The sequence below is a fragment of the Marmota marmota genome, unplaced genomic scaffold (assembly GCF_001458135.2).
Source record: "Marmota marmota marmota unplaced genomic scaffold, marMar, whole genome shotgun sequence".
In the NCBI taxonomy this organism is placed as follows: Eukaryota; Metazoa; Chordata; class Mammalia; order Rodentia; family Sciuridae; genus Marmota; species Marmota marmota.
This window is the reverse complement of record NW_026000026.1, coordinates 66,649,320-66,675,954: the sequence shown is the minus strand read 5'-3', so window position 1 is coordinate 66,675,954 and position 26,635 is coordinate 66,649,320. Positions and strand designations below refer to the sequence as shown.

The window sequence follows — 26,635 nt, the reverse complement described above, 5'->3', positions numbered from 1 at the left end:
GGGGGGGGGTTTGTTGGGGGGTGCCAATCTCCAAATCTATACTGAGCAAAAATCTCTTTAGAAAATGAAAAGATGGCTTTAGACAACCAAAAATGGAGCATACAGGTTCCCTGGAGACTTGTACTAAATAAAATACTAAGTCCCTCACACACAGGGAAAATCGCAAAGGGAAACATGGAACTGTAGGGGAAAAAAAATGAAGAGCACACAAATAGTGGGAATATACGTGAATATTGACCATACAATATAACACAAAAGTAATAATGTGAATTATTAATAGCAATAATGTGAGTATACAAAATCATGCATGCTTCTCTATGGTAAGCACTCAAAGGTAAAATAACAGTAAAACCATCTGTAACCAACAAGTTAGGATAGAAAAAATGTAGTAGTAAAAATTTCAATATATAAGAGGGCAAGAAAAGAGAGTAAAAGGACTTGAAAGAAACTTACCAAAATACTATTAGCAATAGCTATTCTTAGGTGGCATTATAACTCAATATTTTTTATATGTTTCAAATTTCTTATATTTAATATTTGTAATTCTAAATTATAACTTAAAAATAGTCTCTGCTTTTTAACCCAATAATTCCCACCTTTATGAATATAAGGAACTACACAAATATAGATTAATAAACAAAAATATTCAAAATATTATGTTTCACATTTAAACAATCTAAATATTTTTTAAAACTATATAAAACATTATATTCATTAGCTAATCAAAATAACAATTAAATTGAGGAAATGTCTTAATAAAGTAAAGGTTTACTATGGGTTGGAATATTAATAGCCATAAATCTATGAAGAATTGTACAAAATACTAGAAAATATATTATTATATATAAAAGAATACTCTGGGTTATATGTAAAGAATGACCAGTAAAGTATAAAAATAAATAAAATTTTAAAAGAAAAAAAAATTATACCTTAGATTTTGGGATTACTAGGGAGTATTTTGCATTCTTTCATACTTCCATATGTAAAACATTCTATAAAACATACCTATTTTTAAAATAATGGAATAAATAATGAAAACAAACAACTTCATAAAAGAAGAGGTGAGGGGAAGTTGGGCAGGCAAAAGAAATCAGAGACATTGGCTCCAGGTAGAATGATTATAAGAATAAAGGCACAATATATGAAAAAGGATGTTGTTTTCAGGATAAAAGCCTCTAGAATCTACACAGTAAAGTGGACCTCTAAAATGCCAATCTACTACAAAAATAAATTCCAAGCCACAGTAAATAAAGGGCTATCTTTAAATTTCTGCAAGGAGCTTAGATCTTATGTAGGTAATGGGAAGTGACTATAAGGTTTAACATGGTCAAATCTTCATTTTAAATACATATTTCTAGTTGCTAGGTGGAGGATTTAAGGGGAAAAGACTCAGAGAAGAACAGCTTCAATAGTTAATACCTCAATAGCCCAGGTGGGAAAGGTGAATACTTAAGTTAGAGGAACAAATGAGAAACACATAACATCTTATCAGTATGATTTTTTTTTGGATTTCTTCGACAAGATTAAATGCCAAAAGAGAAGGAATTGTCTCTTATAACTCCTTGTTTACAGTTAGGATAAGGTAGCTATAGCAGTACCATCAACCATGATTGAACATTATGGTTGATAGGTACTGGGAGGAAGTTTCAAGATGAAGATAATAAATCCAGGTTTAAATTTCTTGTAGTACAATGTCAGTATGCCTGAGAATATCCACAAAAATTCATCCCAATGCTCCTAAATTAATCTACTTTTCCATAGAAAATATAAAAATTAGGCTTTCATGTCTAGTGGGCAGCATAATGGTCCTCAAGTAGAATCTATGTTACCTGTTGTAGCAGAAGCAACACTCTGTAGATACAGTTAAATTAAAGATTTGGGGATGGGGAGATTATCTTGGGTTATCTAGAATTTTTTTTAAGAGACTAAATTATTGGTAATTTGTTAGAGCAGCAACAGGATACGAATATATCACATTACACTTTCCTACTAAAAATGGAGGCTGTTCCAGTTCATACCTCAGACTAAAGCCTTTTTTATTTTCTTTTTTGCCACTGAGCACAAAAGGAAAATCTTGAGTCCTGAAATGGGGGTGTGTGTGGGTGAAAAGAGTAACAAGAGCTTGGGGTTCTTGGAACCAGACTCAAACAATGACTGAAATGAAATGTGTCTAGTCCTCTGACCCTCTCTCCCACAGGGGCCTCCCCTATTCTATTTTTGCATCCACTGGCTAACAGGCCTGATGTGCCCAAGATCCCACCATCCCATAGCAGGTATCACAACTAACAATAAGGAGAAACAAATAAAAACCCAAACCTATACTTCCTAAAAAGCAAATGACTTACAGTCCCTTACACTGGTCTTTTAAAATTCTATTTATTTTAACATTATATATATATTTATTTTAACATTACATATATATATGCAATATTATATATATATATATATAAATTACATATATATATATTACATAAATCTATTTCTTTCTTTTAAGAGAGAGGGGGGATAGAGAGAGCGAGAGCGAGAGAGAATTTTTTAATATTTATTTTTTAGTTTTCGGTAGACACAACATCTTTGTTTGTATGTGGTGCTGAGGATTGAACCCAGGCTGCACGCACGCCAGGCAAGCGTGCTACCGCTTGAGCCATATCCCCAGCCCCAATTTCTTTTTAATCTTTGAATATTTTATCTAGGACCCCATTCACTGTAGAGATGCATATATGCACAAAGTTTTTCACAATTCCAAGACCTTCAAGTTTAAAATTTTTCTATTCCTATAAAATATGCCTTCTTTAACAGGAAATGTTTGTTTTCCCATAAAACCCCTTCTAGAAACTATACACCAATAATCATACTTTTCTTCATTTGTTAGATATCAAAATTTATATGTGCAAGGGGAAAAACTAAAAATGATGGTTTCTGGAAGTCTCCAGTTGACACAGAAATAAGTATGGCCTGATCTAATAAGAATAAAGTTCAATCTTACAGTCCAGAATACGTTTTTTTATCAGGAGTGAAAACTAGGAATTTGCCTCAATTAGTGTATAAATGTTATGTGATCTTCCTAATACATGAAAGTTGATTTCATCATTTTTCTATATATTTAGGAGAAATAACTCCTAAAAGTTGATATTATGAATTTATCATCCTGTGGAGTCATGTCTAAGGATAAGATTCAAAAGGAAGGTAAATGAGCACACTGCATGTGTGACCCAATGCAAATATAAATCTGCCCCTTCACAAGACAATAACATGATACCTTCTAAAACTACCATGCTGTCAACTAAATGATTCCTGCAAATACTTTGCTCTTCTCAAATTCAATAATTCCATTAAATAGTACTAATAAAAGTTCCAGTTTAAGTAATGAATGAATAATATGAAATACTGAGTATTCTAGAAAGCTCTATTTTAAAATATTACTTAGGTAAAGAATTTTGTTTATTCATATCACTAATATAAACAAAGCAATAAATCAAACACAGTGTATTAAAGGAACATTTTTTGTTACTTTTAACGATAAATAAATTTGACAGTAGAATTTTTCAGATGTTTCAGTAATAACAATACCACCACCAACAGTTAGCACTTAATGAGCCTTCAGTACAATGCTAAGAATACAGTAAGAGCTTTACTTGAATTAACTTGTTTTGAGTCTGTAATTACCCTATGAAGTTCTAAAATCATGGGCATTTTATAGATATGAAGGGTAGTTCTTCACCCTTCAGATTATCTCAGTTGTATAATCATTCAAGTGGTAAATACACGATTCAAACTCCAGTAAAGCTCCAAGGTAGCTTGGTGGCAGGGAAGGTGGCCTGCTGTCCCACAGTAGGTGAACTTCTCAGGATGTATGTGCCAGAGGAGATGTACCATCTGCACACTCAGAATCCTCTCACCTCTCCACATCCCTCTTCAGATTGCTCTATACCTACCCCAGTAGCATTCACTAAAGCAGTGACAAGACTGGATCAAAAGAGGTTCTATAAAGGGATGAAGATTATGCTATTTCTCCTGGTTTCTGGGATGAAACACAAGCAGTTCCTTCAGTAAATTCCTACTTTTTATAAGAGGTGGTAAGAGAAAAATTATTATATAACAGGTCTTCATTTTGTAATACTCACTAATGATACTCACTAATAATTTCTTGGTTCCATGAACCAATTTTTGGATGTACTAAGTTATTTTTAAGAGTTGAGCTTTCTATTCAATGAATGCTTTAAAAATGCTACATACTTTAACAGGGCATGGTTGTGGAGATCACCTATCTCAACCTCCACCTTTCCTAAGACCTACTGCAAGTGAACTGAAGTTTCAAAAACATGATGCTGGTTAGTGATAGCAATGGGGCTAGAATCAGTCCCCTAATTCTCAATGCAGGGGTCCCTTTACAATATTGTGTTCCTTTTAGGCATCTGACAGAGATGTGAGATCTGCCCCAAAGCTCAATGGCAAAAAAATGAGTTATTATTATAAATGTCATCGCAATCTGTAACAAAAAATACAACTCAATACTATAAACTTTTAACCATGAAAAGTACAGCAAATTTCAGGGTTTCTCCACATTGTAAAAAAATGTTTCTAAAACCCGAAATGTGACCAAAGTAGAATCAACATGTAGTCTAACAACTTCTGTAAAAAGAAATGGACTGAAAAATCTTTTAACTACATCCAGTGCACAACAGAAAATACTAAGTCAACTAAAAGTACAAATATTCCTTTCAAAAGAAGTATTTCTTTCTTTGTATTCTAAAACTTGATACTAAAGCAATAAAAAAGAAAACAGACAGAAAGATTGTACATAATTTGGCTGACCCCAGGAGTCTTATCAACAATTAAGTTACTTTCACTGAAAGAGTTTCTCCTAAAACAAAAATACCATCTGTTTTACCTAAAACATTAAGATGTTCTATTTTCTTGTCAATTCAGAAATCACATCTGTAGCTATTTTCTGAAAAGACAGTGAAAGACATTATATTTATGGGTGACTGCATAAGGAATGATTTTCAATCAAAATGTAATTTTCATCTACTGGAAGAAAATTTCATTTCTCCAATGAATAAAATGCTTTAACTTGGGAGAACATATAGTACACATAAACAGAATGATTTTCACAAATAAAAAAGACCTTAAAAGTTAACACAGTAAAATAAGGGTGTTTCGTTGTAAAACACAGAAATGGCAAATACATTCATTTCCACTGGGTATATTTCTGTTGACAAATGAAATCTATTTTGAGCAAGGTTTCCAGGTGAATAGAGGAGAACACAACAAATTTTATTGGTACCACATCTCTTCATGTTAGTGAGCCATCATGCAAGTGGTAAAAATATGATAACAAAACACCAACCACTTTCTATTTTCAAAACACTCTTAGAAACAACATTGGTCCAAGAAAAGATTCCCTACTACACAACCCAATGAACCGAATGAAGACAGAGAACACTAGAGAAAACATCACTCACAGTGAATGTAAACACAACTTCACAAGGGATAAAGAGCACATTTCGAAGGAAAACACACAAGCCAACCAACCACCTATATGACTTTGGGTAAAAATTAATATCTAAAACAAATCTGAAATCCAGGTATGTTTTACTTTGAAAAGCAGCCCAATGTTGTATATGATTTTCTTGCCTAAACAAAATAAAATAAAATAAAGCTACTCTCCAAATAAGGATGAAATAAGTAAGGCCAAAGGCCCTATTTAAAATTTTTCTTTTACCACAAAGTTGTGAAGTGCTCTGAAGTCCAAGATGGGCTTGAAGCCCTTCCTGACTTTTTCAGGATCAGGATACCTTCACTAAAATCCTTTTCCTTGTTCCTCTTGTAGTGCACGCTTTATTAATCTGCATTTAGAAGGAAAAAAAATCTGGTTCAGAAGAAGAGAAGACTTTGAAATATGCCACATCACTTTAGTCTATGCTCTGAACTGCTTTCAGTTAATTAGTTTTGTGTTAGCAATTTCAGGAGACACGATTGACACTAGGAGAAGTAGTTCCAAAGAAGGTAGAAACTGGATAGAGAACTAAGTTTTCAAGAGATTGGAAAAAAACAAATGACCGGGGAGAATTTCTCTCATATAATCATCAATAATCTCCCGCCCCAATAAAAAGCACTTTAAAAATCACTCATATTCCAGATATTTAATTAACTGGAACACTTTCATAGTGCTTGATATAACTTTAACTAGTGGTGAAAAAATTGGCACTCCAGCTAAAACTGAAGAAACATTCAAAATTTATAATATCTGGCAGACTATACTATCTCATCTCCTTCTCAAAAGTTTTTCTTAGGTTCAAGGAAGTCATGTAATTCCAAATATTTTAACTAACAATTACAGTACTCTTTCCTGGATTACAGGTGGTAGTCCTCATGCTAATTCTGCCTTCATAGTGTAAAGTATCAAAACATCTTATATAATTCTACATATATAGATAGACACAATTTTCCCTCTCCTTCTGCACTTCCCTGATGATAGTCACTGAATTTCAAGAGGTTGTAAGTCCCATACAAAAGCACTTTAATTTCATCAGACAAATCACACAACTAAAAATGTAAAAATTTAACTCACTGCATAATACTAATGATAGTAATGATAAACTAGATCCACACAGCTAGTTAAGGAAATCTTGACTAAAGTATGCAAAATAAAAAAACAATTAAAACATAAACTAACCAGGCAATTTAGCAGGTGTTCTCTACTTTGTCATTGTTTTTCAAGAAATAAAACAATCATTTTAAGTGCAATCTGTTTAATCACTTCCACACAAAAAAATCTAAAATAATTTTGTACCTAGGAACAAAATCACAGCTGACTAACAATAAGACTGAGGAAAGAAGATTCTTTTAAATTTCACGTGAACTTGATGAAAAGAATGAACACCATGCCTTGAAAGCATTAAGAAGGCAAACCCCAAACTGTACCTCACTTAAAAATCAATGGGTGGTTCTGAGTAGCCTATTGACAAACATTTTCTTCAAACTTTTAAATGACAATAAAAAATGTACTTAATATGCAATTATATTGTTTAAAGCAAACTACAATAAACTTTAAACTTTCTAATAAAAGAATTGTAAAAAATATTTCAGGAGGTGCAAAAATGGAATAAGAAATTCCCAATTGAGTCAAATGTATGAAAGATGATATATCATGAGCTTTGTAATGTTCTGAACAACCAATAAAAAATATTAAAAAAAAAGAAATTTAAAATAAACTAAATAGATTGTGATAATCAAAAAGTTTAAAGTTCAGCCAAGAAGCCAGGTATACTAGGTAGAGTCAAGAAAAGGACCTCTTCCAAGTTTTAAAGTCAATTCCTAAATCTCTGTGTTTTACGGTATATGGTGCAAAGGGTGAAGAGTGAGTACTGCTTAAGCAGCAATTCTTGAGACTCAGATACTTTCCAACAGACTTTGTAAAGGGATAGGAATCCAGACAAGAAGAAAATCAGAAGACTCAAACATGGATAGCAGTTACAATTCAATGCTATTCAAAAGAGTCAGGTTGGTTTCTGCTGTATTTTATCTATTTTAGGGAATTTGCTAATTGTTTTACGCAATTTCACAATTCTCCTAAACCATTACTTTACAGATCTACCATCTCTATTCTGTGAAATATAAAAATCTCTGAAAAAAACAAAAGATTTTTCATAACTCATTTAATGGTAATACCTAAACCGAAATGACACAAAGCTATACAGAATCTTTATTTTCCCACTGGATTTGGAGACTTTCTCAGCATATCTAACAGTGCATTGATAGTAAATGATGGCAATGGAGTAGGAAGTTATCACTCTCACCAGAAGCTGGCATCTGTTCAAAATTCCTAGAGCAACACAATTATTGAGGATCTTCTACATGCTCCTGCCTCTTCATCTCCTTCAGGTGTTAACACAATCTGAAGCTACAGACTTTATAAAAATACTGTGAACAAACTACTTCTACATTTTAAAGACTATCAAAACTAGATGGACATTTCTACCTTCAAGTTGGTGATAAAATTTACAACACCACTTTGGATATCTTTCAATTAAATGGCTTCCAATGCCCTTTTTTTAAATATATTTTTATACTTTTGTTTTATTTATTTATTTTCATGTGGTACTGAGGATCAAACCCAGTGCTTCACATGCACTAGGCAAGTGCTCTACCACTGAGCTACAACCTCAGTCCTCCAATACCCTTTAAATTCATTTTTAAATTCTAAATCTTGATTCATCCTCAGTTAGCTAAGTTGATTTTATCAAGAAATATTTTAAAATTTATTTTTAAAAAGGAAGAAATGGCACATTGTCTAAGTGTTTTGATACTTGAAAATATCTTTTTGTGGTCTTCACATAGGAAAGATAACTTGGAGGTGCTGGGGATGTAGCTCACTGGTTGAGTTTGCCTAACATGCATAAAACCCTGGGTTCAATCCTCAGCACTACAAAAAAAAAAAAAAAAAAAAGGAAAAAAGAAAACTTTGAATATAAAATGATTCAAATTTTAGTATTATCATAGAGAAGCCTTAAACATCTTTGTTCCATATTGTACACTACACATCTTCACCTGGACACCTTTGAACTGAACTAAGTTACTAAGTGCTCTAGGATGTGACTCTTCATTTATACTCTCTATAACATGGCCCTTTCCATGAGGAAAGTGAGGCCTCTGCTTGGAAAAGTTTTCATCAATTATACCTTTACTCATTGCCTTTACTGTATTTTTTTCCTAAAATAAATGTAACTCTTTTGTTGGAATCTTGTATTCCACATCTATGGTTGTCTTCCTCATTGTTTCCATTCACCTTCCTTTTTTCTCCATTCTTAAAACAGCATTTCATGGGCTCTTTTTCATGTCATGGACATACCCTTTCACAACACCAGCTTCAATCATCCATATACCTAGTGAAGACATTGTTATTGTTTGCCCAACTATCTTTCCTTATCTCACTTCTCTCTTTTTCCCACATAATCTTGCCAACTTTTCAGCTTTATGTTCTCTGATGTGTACTTCTTAGAGATAATGAATTCAAACTATATTTTCTTTCTTTTTCTGGCCTCAGTAATACTAATAGATCATTTTTAAAAGAAAGTTGTTTTTCTGAGTCTTCACATTACCCCTGTTTTCTTGTCATTCTGTAGAGCTTTCACACAAAGTTTCCTACAATTACTTTCCATTCATTTGTCCTCATAGAAGTAGACATCCACCCAGGCCCTGTGTTTACTAAAGGTACCCTTGGGTTATTAATTTTGGCATTAGTTGAAGTCCCTTTCTTATCTAGAGTTAGTTTATTTGACAAATAATTTGTTGAGCATTACCAGTGTGCCAAATACTTGCCAGGGAATTCAAACGCAAACAAGTCCACTGTCCTCATGGAGCTAATATTTTAGTAAGGAAGATGGACAACAAGGAATAAATAAAATAACCAGTTTGTTTAATAACACCATGAAGGATATAAAGAAGATGCAGTGACAGAGAAAAGAGTAATAATAAGCTCACATGCATAGATTCAGACTGACTGCAAATTCCCAAAAGGCCCACATCCAAGATGGCTGTGCCTGACTGGTATTCAATCCTCGACATCAGCTCTGATGGTTTTGAACACAAGGAAAGTTCCTCTCTTCAACAAAGAATATCACAGTAATATGGCCCATGATGCCACCATCAACTGAAATTTCCTTGAGCAAATACTTCTCTAGATTGGTGATCTACCATCATTTCTCACTTGTTTCTAACTACTTTATATCTGGTAGATTCAGTCTCCAAATTCATTGCAAAATATGCAGTGAAAGCCCTCTTGTCAATGTAATCAGGGCTGGCAACAGATCTGTTCAATGAGAGTTAAAACTGACCTGGAAATAAAAGTTAAAGTAGGAAATCATTAAGTACCAACTACTGTCAACACTGTACAAATGTACATGATACTCTAATCTACTGATGTAAGAATAATTCTTATGGGACAACTTAGACAATGGAACAACTAATTGGAGTTTTTGTCCTATTTTTTGCATAACCAAAAACATGATGAATCATCTGTGGTTTTAAGCTTAGGTTTCTCCACATATAGAGTGAGAACTTAAACTTGTGAATATTAAGCAATCTGAGGATTGTTTCTACATTTTTATGATTTCTTTCCACATCTTTTTGCAGTTGTCTCACCAATATTGATCAGTGACTCACCTTTGTTGAATCTTTCCAAAGTAGTCAACTTTGTAAAAAGAGGTCTTTTTATATAACTCATCAGTTTAATTAAAAAAAATTATAAGGGGAAAATAACAATAAAAACCTGATTCAGAGATAAATAACTGATACGATAATCACAACTGGGGTATGTTGATTGTCAATCCAAGGTTTCAGAGGTCCCATGATTGTTCATCATCTTCTGTTTCATATATGCTTTAATTGGAAATTAAGTCAGTCTTAGGGTTCCTAGTCAGTCATCATGTAAACTGGAAGTCTGTTTTTTTTTTAATAAAATAGGTATTATTTCACATAAGTCAATGTAAGGTTGAAACAGTGTTTTAGGAATTAATGTTCATGATTCCTGATGACACAAAATATATAGAAATGATAAGCGTGGAGAGAACACAGTGAAAGAGATATAGTCTTTCCTGTTCATTTCATCCTCCAAAGAATTTTATATTTCTCTAAAAATTAGGTCAAGTGAAAAACCTGTGAATGATTAATTTAAAATGGAAAACACCAGGTAAGGTTACTTTATGTTGCCTACCCAGACATGATTGCTAAACCACATCAAAAGACTAGTCAATGCAAAGAACTTTAAATATAAAATCAACTTATCATGTTGAAGGTACTTTCAATTTTCTTAGAAACTTCTTAGACTTAAACAATACACTATGTTCTATTTGGTCCTTTTTATTTTTTGGTTTTTATTTATTTATATATTCAGCTATTTATTTATTTATTTATTTATTTATTTATGGTCCTGGGGATTGAACCCAGTTATTCTACAACTGAGCTATACCCACAGTGCTTTTTATGTTTTATATTGAAACAGAGTCTTGCTAAGTTGCCCAGGGTGTCCTTGAACTCGCAATTTTCCTTCTTAGTCTCCTCAGTAGCTGGAATTACAGGTATATGCCACCGTGCCTGGCTAGGATAGGTCTTAATCTAATATAACTGGCATCCTCAAAAAAATTCCAGAAACTAAACAGAGCACAGAGCAAAGAAGATGTCAAGTCACAGGGAGAATAGCATCTACAGCTAAGGCATGCCTGAGGCTACTAGAAGCTAGTACAGAAGCATTGAACAGATTCTCCCTCGCAGTCACAGAGGAACCAGTCCTGATGCCACTTTAATTTCCACCTTCTGAACTCCAGAGCTGTGAGACAATACATTTCTCTGATTTAAGCCACCTAGTTTGTGGTACTTTTTTTTGTTGTTGTTTATCATCTGACCCTCATTTACCCTTGCCCCAGAACAGAGGGTTGAACTCTGGTTTGCTCTAACACTGAGCTACATCTCTAGCTCTTTTTTTTTTTTTTTTAATTATTTATCAATTTTTTTTTCCTAAATTTTGAGACAGGGTCTTGATAAATTGCCCATGCTTGCCTCAAACTTGCAACCTTCTGCCTCATCCTCCCTACTAGCTGGGATTCACAGGCATGTGCCACTGAGTCCAGCTATTCTATTCAGTCTTTTAGGAAAAAATATTTCTAAAAATATTCCAATAGATTACAAACAGGGTGAAATATGCCTCTAGATCATCAGAGAATTAATCAAACTGTATCTTGAAAAAGTTAAAGTTAACAAAATATAATAGAGATATAATGCAAAATAATATAGACAAATACTTTTTATAATCAAATTATGATTAAACAGAAAACCATCTCACAAAAGAGTTTATGAGCTCTCCCCCTAAATTCAATATAAATTCATAAACTCATTATACCATTACTGCCAACATAGACCTAGACTAGATTAGCTCAGATTTTATGTTTTTAAGGGTCTTTAGCATTAACAATTAGCAATTCTCCAACAAATAAAAATTTTTACAGCAGATTTAAAGGTAAGAAGTTTCAGGAGTTCAGAAAAATAGAACCTGTTGAGGATCTAGGGTATCAATTCCTAGTCAAATCATGTTTTTTATTATCACCTTAAATTTCCTTGGGATAATTTTTAAATGCAGCCCATCATTTCTGGGTTTGTTTGTGGTGCTGGGCATTGAACCCACAGCCTTGTCCAAGGTAGGCAAGTAGCTCTAACACTGAGCCACAACCCCAGCCCTCCAGAACATCATTTTCAAGAAAGAAAACCCTTTATCTTCCTGACTTTATACACTTATTTTTCAGCTAATCAATGTGAAGCCATTTCCATAATAGTTTCTAGTAAATGGTAAGATTTCAGGGCAAACCATTATAAGCCAGGAGCAACAGCGCAGTTCTTACACTAATTATCACTGCTAGCACTCTTTCACCTACCTACAGCCAAGCACTAGGTAAGCTCTTTCTGCATATTTACAACTCTTGTTATCAGACTCCTTTGTCAGACCAGAGCTGCCTTGGTTCAAGTCGTGGAATTTCAGTTTCATTCTTAGGCTACAAATGCTTCTACCAAATGTATGTTATAATAAAGTTGCCAGAATCTGAGTGGTTATAATTCTGTTTTCCTACAAATTCCATTTCCAAACAACAAAAATAAGGTTTTGAGCTTGGTTTCTTCATTTAAAACTTACATTTAAGCAACTGTTTCGATACAGTATAGATACCTTCTCAGATACATTTTTACTTGATTTACAAATGCAGTGATGACAATGACAACAAAGAAAAACAAAATCATCTGAAACCTTGAATCTCATTATACTAATAGATAATTAAATTAACACTAAAAATTAAAAAAAATGCAGGATTGAACAAATACTCCACATGTCAATAACAACAACAAAAGTCATGTGTTAAAACTAGTCTGAAGTCAACTCAATCAGCTATTTGGGAATACCTTTTGCAGCCCTCATGATTAAGAAACCCTCAATATGATATCTTGATGATATTCTATAAGAATGCAATGATGTTTAGATGAAACCTAAACATTTTAAATCTCAAATATGTACCTCTACAAATTCAAAGTTCTACTGATTTGCAATTTATTTTATTTGAAGGTAGTATTAATAAGTTCATTCACTAGGAAGCACTTTTGGCACCCAACCTCCAAATATCATCTAGGGAGAACATATACCAGATGCCACATTTTCACACACACTATGAGCCACATACTATGCATATCTGGTGTCTAAAACTTCATATTCTCTTCAATCAATAATTAAATGTATTCCAAAAAATCTTTATATTGAATTCTTACTATGTTGAATGTAATACCACAGGCATACTGGTAGAAATAAATGAAAGGAATAGTTTCTACCCTCAAGGAGTTTACAATCTAGTGGGATTAACTTCAAATAATTACACTGGCAGAATTAAGCTAGCATCAAGGGCTAGCCCCAATTTAGATGAAAATTTGGGGCCACCATCATAATGGATGGGCATCTTGGAAGGAGACTGAATTTTTTTTTGCACATGGGAAAAATGGGAATCCTGGTAGCCAGTGGTTCACCTGTGACAGTCTCCAAGGATGACTGTCATTAGTCCCTCTGCTTTTTATACATGTTCCGCACACCAAGAAATAGAGAATAATTCCCTTCCCCTTGTATCTTGGCTAACCTTAGTGAATTCCTTGACCAAAAGAAGTAGTAGAAATGACCTCTAGGACTTCCATGTGAGGTCCTAAGAAGCCTTGAAGTTTCTACCCAGAAAAATCTCAGGTATCTAACTCTTGGACCTCATTCTCGGAAAGTGCCACCACAGTTAAGGAAGCCACATCATATGAAGAGGCCAAGTGTGAGCACCGGTAGTTGACAGTTCAACTCAACTCAGCCAATGAGCAGCAGCAACATTCAGCAATGGGAGAGAGTCCTCTTGGACCCAGCCCTGTTAAGCATTTGGGAAATTCCATTCCCAATCTGTAATTGACTGTAACAGTATGAGAGACCCTAAGCAAGAACTGGCCAGCAATTCTACAGAATTCCAGGAGAGATAGTAAACTGTATTGAAGGCATTAAGTTTTGGGATAGCCTGCTTAGGCAATAGACTACTAAAACATTTGATTATCAGGTCACACTTTCTTCAATAGGCAATAAGTCCCTGGAGAATACTGAGACAAAAAAATAACTTTCTCAGAGGTCTGCTTTGGGGTAGATTCGTCTAATAATTACACATAATAATGAGGGTCATAGAGAAACTGAACACAAAAAGGGCAAGAAGCCACTACAATAGGCCAAGCAAAGCCAAAGAGTAATAGGAAAAAGAGTATGGATATCAGAGATGAATGGGAGTAAAATCCAAAGACTCCAATTGGTGAAATTTAAGAACAGAAGGCAGAGGTCAAAGTGAGTTCTAGGGTTACAGAACTGAGACAACCAAAAAGACAGTAATTCTATTAATCAAGATTAGTCAAAAGGCATATATGAAGAAAATCAGAGGAAATTAAGTTTTAAGTGCTGGGAGGTCAATAAGGTAGAATCATTCAATAAGCAAATGGCATTAGGGCATAGAGTGCCTTTTATGAAATTAAATACTTTTTATATCTGGTTGATATCTGAAGTCACCCCAAGCCCAGAAAACATTGACTTTCATTGTGTCTTCACAGTGTAATAGGTTTCTTTTCAAGTTAATCTCTTTTCTTGGCAGGACAGATGGAGGGAGAGAGGACGGAAAGAGGGAAGGAGGGAGAAAAAAGATAGATGCATAGAAGAGCTTTCCAACAAATACCTTACCAAAAATTAAAAGCACTTAAAAGCAAATTTATAATAGTAGTTTGAACAAATTAATCTCAAACTGAAACAGCTTGCTATGTTTTAAACGTGCCCCTACCCCCAACCCCCTGCAATGTTCATGTATTGGAAACTTAATCCCCAATGCAACAATATTGAGAGGTGAGACCTTTAAAAGGTGATTAGGTCCCGAGGCCTCTGCCCCCCAACATAAATGAATTAATGGTTATCACAAGAGCAGGTTAGTTAGCTTGCCAGTGAGTTCCTGATAAAATGATGGGTTTAGACCTTCCCCCACCCTCTTTCTTTGGCAGGCTCTCCTGCCATTTCACCTTCCACCTAGGAATGATACAGCCAGAAAGCCATTGCCAGATGCAGCCTCTCCATCTCAACTTTTCGGGCTTCAATACCATAAGCCAAATGCATTTCTGAACACTATAAATTACTTAGCCTGGTATTGTGTTACAGTAGCAAATCAAACCAAGACAAATTTTCTACTTAAAAGTTAAATTCTTCCAAGTCCCCAATCTTGCAAGTCTTTCTATTAAGTTGTTTGTAAACAGTGTCTGTAGAAAATTATGAATGTAAAGAAACAAAAACATCTACTATGTTTAAGGATTCTTTACAGCTAGACAATTTATGACTTGCTCAAGGGGCCCTAACTTTAACTCTTAATAGTAACTGTGTATTCTACACAAAAACTATAAAATTCACACATTACATAGCTCACATAACCTAGTGAACTAAATACAAAGATGTATATTATACTAGGTTATAGCTATAATTAATGTTGCCAATGCCATGATAAAATAATTTATACCTATTTAAATCCTATGGGTTTAAATTAGTGTTTCTCAATCTTTTTTACATTATCACTAAGGACTTGTTTCAAACTGTATGCTTTCTAATCAATCACCATATAGTTTTAATACCTCACATGACCTATTTATCTGTTTTATACTATATTTGTGCTTTATATTAACAAAAATAAGATATTTTACAAATCCCTCCAAATTTTCACCCTCCTGGGAAGAATATCTCTGTCATTGTGAATACATGGTTTATTTAGGTTAATAATTTGATGCTTAAATAAAAACTATATTTATAATTAAAATAAAGCTAAGCCCTTGAGCATTATGGAAGAATTAAGAAGAATATGAGAAAGACTCACAGCCATACTTCTAAAATCTCTAAATAATAACTGAGATCAGTAATTATTTAATGTGCAGCACACATTCCATTTGAAAGGTCACTATCATTATTCTTCACTGATTTTCCTAAACAATCAGTAATGAAAGTAATTTGTGGCTAATAAGTTAAATGTAGATTTTATAACCAAAAATAAAAACTTCTATTAATAAAGTTCTCAAGTACAAAATGGACAAAATACATAAAAATAAGAATCTGACAATCAGAAGGATCCCCAATTTACCTAATTGTGAAAATGGCACTGACATTTGATAGAAAAGTACTAGGAAAAAAATAATAAGAGGAAGAACATTATTTGAACACAAACTGTTTTACAAAAAAATATTAAAAAGCAATCATTTTACTAATAACCTTTAGAACTCTATTTGTTTATCTATAATTAAAACTCCTCCATACTAAGGTTCAAAGATAATGTTTCCTTAATTATACCATAATTTTCTGAATTTCTCCCTGTAACATAACTAAGGATAAATTATCAATTATTGCTGGTGAAGGTTAGAACATTAAAGGAAGGAAAAAATTACAGGAATATATTTCTTTCTTTGACCCATTTTGACCCCAGCCCACCTCATCCCACCCACACCAATAAGTATCTAGAACAAAAATAAGAGATAGAGTGTAAATAACTTAGAGTAAGTATTTATTATTCTTTCAGGAAGCAAATCAAAAGATCTTTCCCTCAACAAAACATAAAAAAAGAAAAAGTTAATAGGAGGATTGTCTAAAGCCAAATAGGCTACCAACACTCTAGATTATTAGGGATATAATACAGACATAAAACCTCAAATGTATTAAACATTGCTTAGTTAAAAATTAAGGATATATTTTAAAATTTTATTATTGGTCTTTCTTTCAGTGTCATTATTTTTTCATCCAATGACCTTGCAGCCTGAAAGCTTTAAGACTTCAGTAATGTTGCTGATAATGTTAGAATTACTAAAAATCACTTCTCTTGTTCTAAGGTCTAAGCTGTATAAGTCTTAAATCTCTACTGAAAAAAATTAGACCACTAAGGCATTAGTCTATTCTTAACCAAAACCCCAACTTTACTAGCAGTTGCAAATATAATCTAATAATTTCATTCCATTTATTTTTAATAAAGCATAGTTAATTAAAATCATGAACTCTTCAAAATTATTTTTTTATTCTTCGATTTTTAAAGAGGTGACAATTCCTCAATTAAGACGGTAAAGAGTTACACTACAAAACATGCTACATGTCCGGATGCACTGCATGACAGAATAATATTTAGCCATTAAAAATAGGTACCTTGGTGGTGAAAGAATGACTAATAAAAACAGAGCACACTTCTCTATAAATCAGAGGTAGCCACCAATTAAATGCCCTAGTTTTTGTTAATAAACAAATTTACCACTTTGTTTAGCATAAGTTAACGTTGCTAAAAACAAAGCAGTCTGACTAACAAAATGACAGTTTTCTAGTGAACAATTTATAGAAGGAAAACTGACAGCATTTTAATATATACAATAATAATAACATGTAATATTCACACATATAACAATAATATTAATATATAATTTATATATATATATATATATATATATATATATATATATATATATATGTCTATGTATATATATAAAAACAAAAGTAGGATTAGGGATTAATAGAAACCAGTAAACGACATGAAAGGTTAATCATGAAAGGATATAATCGAAAGTAATCAAAATTACAAAGGGCATTTTTTTAATCACAAGCTACACACCATACTTTATAGTTTAGAAAAATATTCTTCTAGTAGTTTATTTAGCAATGTATCAACCACTGTGTTAGCTACTAGAATTAAACATGAAAGAGTCAAGGAAGAAAATATATTTCTTCAAACAGAAATTTGGAAATTAATGAATTGATTAAATTGAATATTAACTCAAAATACATGCTGTCTAAAAACCAAAGCATGAAAGCCAAAAAAAAAGTCAGTCAGAAAAACGGTAAAAATTTATAAGAAATTACAAATTTACCTTGGCTCCTGTATACTTGGTTTTATTACATGGTTTTGTGGCAGAGAATCTTGTGATTTTTGTATTGAACTCTATAAAAGTGAAAAATAATTTATTTTATTTTTAAAACAAAATCAGCTATGCAATAGTACTATGCAAACATCTTTAAAAGGGTACAACAGGAAAAAGAAATTTGTCTCAAGCTACATAATGTACATCAAAATTCAAAGTAAATAATCTATGAATATGTATATGCATTTGCACACAAATATGTTCAGACTTCAAGCACAACATACATGATCACAGCTAGAGTACACAATGAGTCATTCCACTTAGGAACCAAATCAGAATTCTAGACAAAATTCTGCAAAAAGATTTACTATTTTACTTCTTTATCATATGTTTCATATCTGTAAGAAATATATGTCCATTTCTTATAACTTTTACTTTAAAATGAAAATGTATGATCATTGCTTGATTACAAGTATCAGTCTATAAAAATATTACAGCTGCATCTCTGATTCCAGATGTGTAAACTCAAATTACATATAAAATTCAAAAACCCAATATTCATCATAGAGTCTAATGATAAACAAATTTTAATTTAAAAATATCTGATGTGAGATGCAGTGGTACATGCCTATAATCCCAGCACCTAGGGGGGATGGCAAGTTTGACATCAGCCTGGGCAACTTAGCAAGACACTATCTCAAAATAAAAAAGGCTAGGGATGTAGCTCAGTGGTAGAGTGCCCCAGGTTCAATTCTAGTACTTCAAAAATAAATAAGTGATTAAAATAAAAATATCTGAGTTAAGTGAAGTTAAAAGAGGGTTATACTCAATCATATTCTGTCTTTCCTGCTGCAGAACAGCATGTTCTACCTTTCAGAACACTTTGTTATAATAGTTTTTCTGATCCTAACGACAGACAAGGCAAGACATACATTACCATCTATTTTACCGATAAATCAATGAGGGCCCATAAAAGGTAAGTAACTTTTTCAAGGACCATACAACCAGGGCTGAGGCTAATAGCTCATAATCCCTTTAACACTACTCTACTGCTAATATACTTAAGCATTGCACATAGCATTCAATGGACTTATCTAGAAACCAGAATACCATTCAAACCTCAAGGTTATCAAGAACAGTTAAAGGGGGTGGTGTTGTAGCTCAGTGGTAGAGCACTTGCCTAGCATGTGTGAGGCGATGGGTTTGATTCTCAGCATCACATAAAAATAAATAAATAAATAAATGTGTTATGTCCAACTACAACTAGAAGAAGAAGAAGAAGAAAAGAGGAGGAGGAAGAAGAGAAGGAAGAAGAAGAAGAAGAGGTTCAGGACTTAAAAAAATTCAAATATGAAGAGGTTTCTAATTTAGCCAAACAGAATAACTAATTACATTGTACAACTGCCTTACAATATACCTTAAAAGTGTTCTAAAAATCTATATTTTTTAACTTGAAATAAGTTCATGGTGTTATTTTTCAGTCTAAGATCTAGTCAGAACAAAATACATATTAGAAACAAAGTGCAGATACACTTATAGAAAAGAAGAATATGCAGTTAAATTCTATCAAGTGATAAATTCTTTTAAATAATGTGCAAAGTAATCATTTGAGTTCGATATAATTTTTCATTCAATATCATTTCTCATTCCATTTTCTAATCCAAGAACTAAAGAATCATAAATTTTTATGATGACAATAAAAGAGATCAACTAACCATCTCTAGGAGGGGATCAGATGAGTAAGACTCGAACATGGGTTTGTTTTTCAAAATAAGAAGAAATGCAGAATCTCCAATAATCTTCTCCAAAGCAAGTAATGAATGAAAGAGTCTGTAAACCAAAAAATTTATTAGTCTGACAATTAAAAACCATGCAAACATTGTTTTCAGTTTCTTTACTAATGGTCATACCACCAATACCATCATCTTTGTGTTCACAAAAGGAAATCTATAATAAATATATAACAAAGTGTCTCTCTGTTCCCCAAAACTGAGACTTAGGGGAAAAAATGGTTAATCAGAAACTATCACTGCTAAACATTCATTTAAAATAAAAAAAAAACATTTTGTTTACACCTGAAACATATTACCTTATTCAAACTTTTTATACTTTCTTTGACTACCATTTCATATAGTAAGAATACCCAGTATGATCACCCCAAAAACTATAAGGTAGTCTACCAAAAAGCAATAATTTTCTCTTTTACTTTAAACTTCAACAAAGTTAAAACAGTGATGAAATAAAACATGAATCAGTATAAAACCATTTCCCAAGAATTAAAGGTGATATTTTGTCGATCTTAGTCTCATGTTATTATACAAGAGAACTGTGAAGAAGAGTTTCTCATTTATCTGGATAATGAAATTGTCTTCATTTTTGGTATTTTTCTTGGCCCTTGAAATTAATGTCTTCAAGTTGTTAATTTTATATCTGATGAACTAAAGGATTTTAAGAGTCTATTGATCTATGATCAGTTCTGAAATATAACCTCAGTACATCACCAGCCATTGCTGAAGAAATATATATTGGGAAAACATCTTGCTTAAAGTTCTGTTTTTTGTTTCAAAATTAATCACACTTCTTTAAGGCTTCACACATAGGGCATTCTTAAGTAAATGCACAATAGAGAAATCTATGGAGAAGCCTCATTGTGTACCAATCAATCATCACAATGCATTTATTATCCTTATAGAGTCATTGTCTCATTTTCTCCAATACAGGAATCCGTTCTTTCAAGTATTTCTGTTGTCATGCAACAACAACAAAGTTAATAAAATAATTAGAAGTACCTTTTGTTTTGTAGAACAAGATCAATAAGTTATTAATTAAATACATTTACACAGCAAATCTATAACTGTAATATGAAAATTTTATGGTTTTGAATTCATTCCATTATCTAGTTAAATTTTTCAGTATATTCAAATACACTATAATACTTCCAATACTATTAAGTGTTTTCACCAGACTAAACAACCACATAAATGAATACAGATCAGTGATGGAAACAACTCCCTCAGCCTAAGTTTGTTTCTATTATCTACATGGTTATCCTCATTAGGCAGCCTGAACCTACAGAATAAAAGTCACATTCTCTTATAGCTAAAATCACACATATATAACAATATATTACAGAGTCCTAATTAAACTGAAGAAAGCCACAAATCAACATGGCACACATGCCACCTTCTAATGCAATGCGCACTAAAAAGCAGAACATGTCCCAAATGCTTTCTCAGGACACATAAAACTGTTTTGTTTAAAACCAAAGAAAATGGAACAGTAAATAAGTTTGAGAAACACTGGATGAAAGAAAATTTTAAATGTTAAATCATTTTATTAGTATATGGAATTTCTCAGAGATTCTAACTTTCAAACATGCACTTACCCTATTAATATGGAACACTACTCAGGGAAAATCACTTAGGAATCACAGCTTTCTAGTTTGCTGTCACTGCTGTTGTTTAAACAGATGGCATCATGTCTGTCATTCAACAGTTTGATCTGTATGTTTAGGACCCTCATGCTCAGCTGTTGTTCAGTTTTTCCAACCTACATTATTTACAACTTAGGAATAAAAAAGGGGAAGAATTCTAAAACCTTTTGTAACTGTTCTCATTACTATTTCTTCTCTCCTTTCAGCTAAGCCTCACTCTCTACTTTTAAGCTGAACATCCATTATAAACACTGTCTCTAATTTATATATTCATGCCACAATTTAGAATTAACCTCAAAATATGCCATGATGTAGTCTTGTCCTGTAGTTTATAGTTATATATAAACATTGATATACTACTGTTGAGAACATGATTCTGAGTTATTCTGGAATGGCAGAGGAAAGATAGAAGGGGCCTGGATCCCCTCTGACATTAAGGAATCGTCATATGTAACCCAGTTACCTGCTAACTTCTTTCACATAACATACTAACAATCAGGACAAGATTTATTCTGTTTGGGCTTGCTATTACTAGCAGTCAAATGTAATCCCTAACTCATATACTTGTACCCAATCTTTAGCCAATGTTTGAATGTACAGTACTCAACAGTCCATGTACAGAGAAAATGTGAGCTGCCTCTCGGTAATTCTCTAATTTGTGTTTTGAATTTCCTCCTTAAAATGTGCTAATGATCTGATAATTGTTTATGACTTTTCAACTGAAGTGTGAAGTACTTGCAAAGCAAATTTACAAATGTCAAGTACAATTTGAGAATTACTATGTCTTTTTTTTTCTCTAACATACAATTCTCTATGGGGCTGTTTGTGTTTTTTTTTTTGTTTGTTTGTTTGTTTGTTTTTTAAAGCTAAGAGCAATATAAAACATATTTAGGAACTAATGACATGCTCTGTAACAAAACTCAGGGACCTGTACTTAAATGTCTAATATGGCAGCCAGAGAGAGCAAGTAGCAATGTAGTAGAGTGACTTCTCCACGTCTTCTTAGGAGCTCTGTCCTAGTCTTATTCCAAGCCTGACTTTTAACTCTCAATACCAAGGAGGCAGAAGCCAGTGAATAGGAAAAATGAAGGATATGACACTGCTTTCAAAAATGCTTTCTATAGCAGGAATACCAATATCACTATCATCTAATGAGTTGTCTACCTTAAGACCAGCTCAACCTCAACATGAACAATATGCTGAAGAAAGTATATTTATCAAAAAAATGAAGATATTCAAGATATTACCTTGAATTTACTTTTGATTAACTTAAGTGAGAAAATGAAGCCTCAAGAATCTTTTTCCCCCGATTCCTAGAAAACTAGTAAAATATTGTAACTAAAAACTTAAACACTTAATTATGATTAATAATATCAGTTGTAGATCAATTTTTAATGTTGATTTTATAAGCTCTGTATATTTTTCACAAAAGCAATCACTTTTTAAATCTATAACAAAATCACAGCACATTTTAATATATTATCAAAGCATAGCACTGTCGAAGAAAAAAAATCTGGAAGAAGTAACAGTCTTTGCTATGGCGGAACAACAGTCATAATTCATTTTTCAATATGGGAATCCTCTCTGCAGTGTTTTAATAAACAGTGATCCAAACTCTAGCATAACACAGATCTCACTATCACCTTTTCCACTATTGGGAAGCATTGTTCACTAAATCCTCAGCCTTTCCAAGTCAAAGTCTGTCCTCTTTGTTTCTAATTCTTTAACACAGACACAACTGAGCTTCTAATCCCTTACTTTTCTTAGCTCTTCGGTGAGTGGACAATGGCTTTGATTTGGTATCAAATCAAAAAACCCAAGCCACCCTTCTGATTCCCAATTGATTACATCATCCATATAGGACATACTTTCTAGATACTCTTTCCTGATTATGTTCCTCATTTCTGTTTTTTTTTTTTTTTTTTTGGTCAGTGTGCCTTTAAAAACAAGTCAAATATCCAAAAACAACAGAATATGAAATAGGATGAGATTAATTAAACTGCTTTATATACAATGAAGGGGAGGGTCTTTATCTCCCTGGATTTTAATGATGATTTATTTGATGCCTAATCCTTGATAAAGAAGATAACCCCAATTATCATGCTGTACTTAGGAGAAAACAGGATCAGTTTTATAATAATATTTTACTACTCTATTTAGAGAAATGCACTGTAATCAAAAACTGGAGTAGCCAGGATGCCTCACTAGATTTTGTGAAAAAAATGCCTTGAAAATTTTGCAATAGCAATACTTAGAAGGAATATTATTATTATGTTCTGATATGTATTCTGATATGCATTAATAGCTCCATCTCAAGTCATAATTTTAAACTCAAAATTTTAAAAGATTTTTAAAGACTATTTTTCTATAATTACATTACCTGGTACCATAATCCACAACTACCCAATCTTTAGCAGTTCCTGTGATAGCATCATGATGTTGAAACAGTCCCAAATTCCTTCTGGCTTCTGTCAGTGCCGTGTAATATGTTGATAAAAGAAATTTATTTATCTTGAATTTCTGAGCTTGTGTCTGGGCGAAATAGTAAATAATTTCAGCAGCCCTAATTGCATAAAAAAATCATTAGTTTTTATTTAAAAAAACATTTTAGTGTATAATCTATTACATTGTTTTTTTTCTTCTTTTTTTTTTTTTTTTGTTTGTTTGTTTGTTTGGTTGGTCGGGTTTTTTTGTTTGTTTGTTTTTGTTTTTTGATACCAGGGACTGAACTCAGGGGTTCTTAAATACTAAGCCACATCCACAGCCTTTTTTCTTTCTTTTTTTTTAATATTTTAATTTGACACAGGGTCTTGCTAAATTGCTTAGAGCTTTTCTAAATTGCTGAGGCTGGCTTTGAATTTGTAATCCTCCTGCTTCAGCATCCTGAGGTGCAGGGATTACAGATGTGTGCCACCATGTCTGGCCTACACTGATACTTTTTAATGTGTTTTTAAAAAATTCCACAATCTCAGTACAAAGAATTTATACAAAAGATACCAATGATAAAAATTTTTACAAAACCACCAATTATTCAAATTTTCAATCATCAAAGACCAACATGTTATACTGATTTTGGAGGTCCTTGTTCTAGAGAATCTTAGAAAGAAGTCAGCCCCTGTTGGTAGCTGACAATATAAATTGGGCAAGTTTATATATATATATATATATATATATATATATATATATGGAAAGTTTTATACAGTGGGAAAAAAATCTCTGTATATAGCAGAAAGAATTGAAAAATATCTCTTCCCTTCTGTTCTCCAAGATACAGACCAGGAACATCATCAGAACACATTTATTCTTAATCCTGTACAATAAAAAGAGAAGCAATGTCCCAGAGGTTTGGGAGGCAGAGGTAAGAGAATCATGAGTTCAAAGCCAGACTCCGCAAAAGCAAGGTGTTAAGCAACTCAGTGAGACCTTGTCTGTAAATAAAATATAAAAATAGGGCTGGGGATGTGGCTCAGTGTTTTGAGTGCTTCTGAGTTCAATCCTCCTTACCAAAACAAAGAGAGAAGTGATGGTAGGAAAAACTGCATGGTACTGAGAGTCAGATGCTGAGAGGTGCAGGAAGTGATACTCAATAGCAGCTCAGGGACAACGGCAAGTTTCAGTTTTAAATAACATAAAACAAATGAGAAATGAAAAGTAATAAATAGTATGTTTTTCTCTTTTACCCTACAGAAGAAATTAAAAAAAAAAACTTTCAGAATAGATTGGGGTCAAGAATATAAAGTTCATGATTTCCACCTTTATTTTTTACATCATAAGAGACAGTTCAAGATAGGTTTCTTTTAAGATAATGCTAAGTGAAATTAGCCAACCCTCAAAAAACAAATGCCAAATATTTTCTCTGATATAAGGAGGCTGACTCATAGTGAGGTAGAGAGAGGGAGCATGAAGGAATTGACAAATTCTTGATAGGGCAGAGGGGTGGGAGGGAAAGGAGGGGGAAGGGGATTAACAAGGATGGTGGAATGTGATGGACATCATCATCCAAAATGAAGACACGAATTGGTGTCAACATACTTTATACACAATCAGAGATATGTGCTATATACATGTAGTAAGAATTGTAATGCATTCTGCTGTCATTTATTTATTTTTTTAATCCAAAAAGATATGCTTCTTTAAAAGTGTTTAAAAGGAGATATGGCTTAATGGAGAGAAAAAAAGAAGAAGGTACTATGGGCTAAACAGGTTAAGCTCAATGGAGAGAAAATCAAGGCAAGTTTAAAAAATGTATCAAGATTCAGGAAAAAAAATATTAGAGATGCTTTATAAAAAGTGATGATGGATTTCTCGAAATCATAGAAATAAATAAAAGACAGTAAATAATCTCCACTTTAAAATTCTAACGCTTACAAAAATCATAGTATGAGAATCAATAGGTGGAATGAAGTAAAGGTTGTATGTATGTCCATATACATCCATGGCAAATATTCTTGGTTTTGAAAAGAGTACATACAAATATATAAACCAAAATATTAAACAGATTTTCAAAATATTCTTTATACTCTTCTATTTTTATTTAATTTTCTAAATGATGATGAAATATTACTATTTTCAGGAAATAAATTTATTTGCAAATAAATTAATACATTTGGAAATTCAAAACTAGTGTATACCTTTTTGCTTTGTTTTGTTTTAAAGCAGAATATTCAAAATAAATTTGTAGCTTTGAATATATTTAATAAATTTATTTATAATTCTTTTCCACTAAAAAAATGCTTCACATTTAAAAATCACTAATTCAGTGAGCTGAAAGAATCTATATTATTTAGTACTTATTCTATTTCATTATAGAAAATTTAGAGTAATATGACAGATAACTGATCATTCCAAGTCTCTAAAATTTATGAGCTCTATTTTATTATAAATATAGGATATATTCCTCTCTTATATCCCAAATACTAGTGAAATGTTGGGATTTTGAAATACTGTTAAGAGAAGCATGACAAAAACAGACACTGATATACCAAAGCAAATTCTTGAAGAAATTCACAATTTTTATTAAAAGGCTTTTAAAAAACAGAACCCACAAGTATATAAAAGAGGATAGGTAAAATTTAACTTGCTGGTTTTTTTGTTTTTGTTTGCTATGCTGGGACTAAAAACAGAGCCTCATGCACACTAGGCAAGTGCTAGGCCACTAAGCTATACCTTTCTTCCTCTCTTTCTTTCTCTCTCTCTCTCTCTCTCTCTTTCTTTCTTTCTTTTTTTTTTTTTTTTTTTTTTTTTTTT

At 32.5% G+C, this 26,635-nt stretch overlaps 1 protein-coding gene across 1 annotated transcript in view; it reads right to left on the bottom strand.

Annotated features, from left to right (window-relative positions):
• The window catches only part of Man2a1 (mannosidase alpha class 2A member 1), a 159,002-nt gene that overhangs the window by 55,872 nt on the left and 76,495 nt on the right, over positions 1-26,635 (bottom strand). Inside the window, exons 9-11 of the mRNA XM_048811867.1 lie at positions 23,769-23,965; positions 19,671-19,785; positions 17,965-18,035 (exon numbers count right to left, since the gene is read on the bottom strand). Of these exons, the coding sequence (XP_048667824.1) occupies positions 17,965-18,035; positions 19,671-19,785; positions 23,769-23,965 (383 nt within the window). The remainder of the gene's footprint in view (positions 1-17,964; positions 18,036-19,670; positions 19,786-23,768; positions 23,966-26,635) is intronic.